The sequence below is a fragment of the Benincasa hispida genome, chromosome 1 (assembly GCF_009727055.1).
Source record: "Benincasa hispida cultivar B227 chromosome 1, ASM972705v1, whole genome shotgun sequence".
NCBI classification, from domain to species: Eukaryota; Viridiplantae; Streptophyta; class Magnoliopsida; order Cucurbitales; family Cucurbitaceae; genus Benincasa; species Benincasa hispida.
Genome location: NC_052349.1, coordinates 8905986 through 8910005, shown reverse-complemented (window position 1 = coordinate 8910005; position 4020 = coordinate 8905986). Strand labels below are relative to the sequence as shown.

General features: G+C 39.7%; 1 protein-coding gene across 3 annotated transcripts; it reads left to right on the top strand.

Moving 5' to 3' along the window:
• The first annotated feature begins 275 nt into the window (after nucleotides 1–275).
• LOC120075252 (transcription factor MTB1-like) lies at nucleotides 276–4020 on the top strand. Of its 3 annotated transcripts, none has more exons than XR_005481250.1 (2): nucleotides 276–3008; nucleotides 3510–4020. XR_005481250.1 is itself a non-coding variant. In XM_039028478.1 (2 exons), the coding sequence occupies exon 2, from the start codon at nucleotides 1057–1059 to the stop codon at nucleotides 2908–2910; it is 1854 nt and encodes a 617-aa protein (XP_038884406.1). In that variant the 5' UTR covers nucleotides 276–756; nucleotides 919–1056; the 3' UTR covers nucleotides 2911–3366. The 3 variants fall into 3 exon arrangements, 1 of the variants encoding a protein (XP_038884406.1); XR_005481249.1 differs by having other exon boundaries at nucleotides 3469–4020; XM_039028478.1 differs by lacking the exon at nucleotides 3510–4020 and having other exon boundaries at nucleotides 276–756; nucleotides 919–3366.

Sequence of the window (4020 nt, the reverse complement as noted above, 5' to 3'; positions counted from 1 at the left end):
TAAATAAATAAATAACATTTTTTTAATTCTAATATCTTATTAATTATTATACGAAAGAAAGGAAACAGAAAATTCTAGTTTCTGAGAAAACAAACAAACAGACGATAACGATAAGAAGAAGAATTGAGAATTTTATATTATAAATATATAAAAAAACAATTATTATTATTTGAAGATAATAGTAATAAAAAAAGGAATATGTAAAATTGATTCAATTCCTCTGCGATGAATAGAAATCTCAGGTGCCGCTGTGGAAACAAACGCCCACAACATAATTGCCGACTACTTCTCAAACTCCCAACCAAATATATCCAATCCGGGTGGAACCATGGTTAATATTTGACTCATCGTATATTGATAATAGTTAACCATGGTTAAAGGGATTGCTCGTGTAGAATAAGGAGGAGCGGCAGCAAGACAGGAGGAAGAAAAGAAAATCCATTTCCCATTTGTCTCGCCTTTCTCGTTTTCGTTTTCGTTTTCCATCTTCGTATTCTTTTTCACTTCACCGTTCTGGAAAACAGAGAAAGAAAAGAGGGTATTGCTTTATTTATTTTTTCTTTTCTTTTTTTTCTTTCTTTCTTTCGTTTATTTTGTCGCGTGAAATAACTGCTTGTTTGTTTTCCAAGAAAAAAAATCTTTTCTCCTCGATTCAGGCTGTCGCTTTCCTGGGAATGTTTATAGCCTTCCAAGTTTCTTTCTCTCTTCCCTTATCTCACCATCTTCTTTTCAGCACATTTCGCATGCCCAGTACCGGTCGGTTCTCTATCTCTATCTCTACGTTTCCTGTTTCCTGGGTTTTTGGGTGATTGGTTTTGTTCTTTGTACTGGGTTCTCTTTCTTGTTATCTGGGGTTTTGTTCGTTTTTGCTAATTCTGAGATCTAGATAATGTTTTGGCGATGGTGTTGTTGGTACAGGATTAATTCTGTTGGGGGTATTTGATAATGGTTTGAGGAATTCTTGAGTTCTTGGACTTGGATTTTGATCTGGGGTTTTGTAATTTTGAAGCGTGTGTGTGAGATTGAGATTGTGTTTTGGTTTTGGAGGGTTTAGAGATGAAGATTGAAGATGGGTTGCGGAGTGTTGGTGGGAAGGATGAGGATAAGACTGTGGTTGCTGCTGTTTTGGGAACGCGGGCTTTTAATTACTTGATGACTTGCTCTGTTTCGAATGAGAATCTGTTTATGGCGGTGAGGAATGATGAGAATTTGCAGAACAAGCTATCGGATCTGGTTGAGAGACCCAATGCTTCCAATTTCAGCTGGAACTACGCAATTTTCTGGCAACTTTCTCATTCTAAATCTGGTGAATGGGTTTTGGGATGGGGAGATGGATCGTGTAGAGATCCTAGGGATGGAGACGAAACAGATTCTACACAGATTCTTAGTCTCCGGCTTGAAGATGAGAGCCAACAGAGGATGAAGAAAAGAGCACTGCAGAAGCTTCACACACTCTTTGGAGGCTCTGATGAGGATAATTATGCTCTTGGATTAGACAGAGTTACTGATACTGAGATGTTTTTTCTTGCTTCAATGTATTTCTCATTCCCTCGTGGAGATGGGGGCCCTGGGAAGTGTTTGGCGTCCGGGAAACATATCTGGCTTTCGGATGTGCTCAATTCGCCATCTGAGTATTGTGTGAGATCATATCTGGCAAAATCTGCGGGAATTCGGACGATTGTTTTGGTGCCGACTGATGTTGGAGTAGTTGAATTGGGTTCTGTGAGATCCGTGAATGAGAGCTTAGAGTTAGTGCAGCTGATCAGTTCACTGTTTTCATCCCAACTTTCACTCGACAGAGTTAGGTCGTCAGCAGCGACATTGATGATGGCTGAAAGAAAAGATGAAAACACCCCATTTTCGGGTTTGGGAATTGCAGAAAGAGGAGAAGGAGGAGGGGGGATTCCTAAGGTTTTTGGGCAGACTTTGAACTCGGGGAACATGGGTCGATCTCATTTTAGAGAGAAACTGGCGATTAGGAAGATGGATGAGAGGTCATGGGAAGCATGTGCCAATGGAGGTAGAATTCAGTTTCAAAGCCCTCGAAATGGCATTTGCAGTCCGAGTTTGGCACATGTTCATGGTCTCAAGCAGGGGAATCCTGCAGAAATTTATGGCTCTCCAACTCTGCCGGTAAATAATAATCACGAGCAGCTAGTCAATGGAGTCAGAGACGAATTTTGTCTCAACCCATATCAATCACAAAAGCTGGCCCAAATGAAAATTGATTTCTCTGTAGCAACTTCAAGGCCTTCTGTGATTAACCGTGTAGGAGCAGATTCGGAGCATTCAGATGTAGAGCCTCAATGCAAAGAAGAGGGGCCTGGCACTGATGAAAGACGACCTCGCAAACGAGGCAGAAAGCCTGCAAATGGCAGGGAGGAACCACTAAATCATGTTGAGGCAGAGAGGCAGCGGCGTGAAAAGTTGAACCAGCGGTTCTATGCTCTACGAGCTGTTGTGCCCAATATCTCCAAAATGGACAAAGCTTCACTGTTGGGAGATGCCATTGCTTACATTAACGAGCTTCAAGAAAAAGTGAAGGCCATGGAATTTGAACGTGAGAAATCCAGCCTCACCTCAAGTGAGGCAACCCCTTCAGAGGGGAACCCAGAAATTGAAAATAAAGATCAATTCCTTGACGTCGACATTGACGTCGAGGCTGCTCATGATGAAGTCATTGTGAAGGTTAGCTGCCCATTAGACTCACACCCTGCGTCAAGAGTTATCAAGGCAATGAAAGATGCTCAGATCAATGTTGTTGATTCAAAACTCTCTGAAGCAAATGATAAAGTTTTGCACACATTTGTCATCAAGTCTCCCGTATCTGAGCAGTTGACGAAGGAGCAGTTGATAGCCGCATTTTCCCGGGACTCCACTTCGTTACATCCTCTATCGACAGTTGGGTAGCACAACAACTACAGTAACATAGTGCATACATAGGTTTGTCCGTATGTAGTGAGAAGAGCCCAACTGAAAGCTTCTTCAGAAGTTTTGATTTACAACAGGTATTATTCTTACAGGAATTACAGTTCCAGTGAGAAGTAGGCAGATAACTATTTATTATTAACCAAGTAGGAGAGCAGAATTTATGTTGTTTATAGTACACATTGTTATTATTATTACTATTATGTCATAATGAAGTATTCTTGCAAGATGATCTAGATCTCTGTAAGTTATTAGGGAGTTTTTCTATTGGGTCTAGTCAACTGTTCTTTTGGGTTATTCAGAGTCCTCTAAACTGTCTACGTTCTTTTTAATGTGAACTCCTCAAATTCTTTTGTTCTTTACTCTCTATTTACCATCAAACAATATCAGTATCATTATCTGTTCATTATTTTTATGAAAAGGGATACTTCATTACAAGTCGTGTTTATCTATCTGATCTTCATATCATTTGTTCCGACTGCTTGCGATTGAGCAAACGATCCTGTTCTGACGTTCTTGTTGATGAATTTGTTTAATTAGGAAGAAAAATGCAGTAATTCCTTTTCTTCTGCATCATATAGAGTTTTTTGACTTGGGAGAATTGAAAAGAAGAAAAGCCATCACCTCCCTTGCCAACCAAATCTGATTGTTTTCCAATCCTAGAAGGGTTTGGTGACAAAGCTATTAACAACCATCTATTTGTAACATGTGGTTATATGGATTCATATCTATGTAAGATATGAATTTGTGTCGACCTCGACCATGGAGACAAAGCGACAAAGACGGTGTTAGGACCGTTTTACCAAAGATGACATGTAGCTTGGAATCGGTCTACTTTGATTAATTTCTTCGAAGTCGATTTTTTTGTTTTTTTTATTTTTTTGGTCCTTTTTGTATCCTTCTCCTTCCTGGTTAGGTCATGTAATGTCAAATCTGCAATGAGATGCAAAGATGTAGCTTTGGAAGCTTTCTCCTGCAGAAGAGAATGGAGGAAGATACTGTTGCTGCCAATGGGAGTGTTTGATGTAAATTGTACTTCAACACCTTTTGAAAAGCAAAGATAAAGCAATGAATTTAATTTAGGTTTGAATA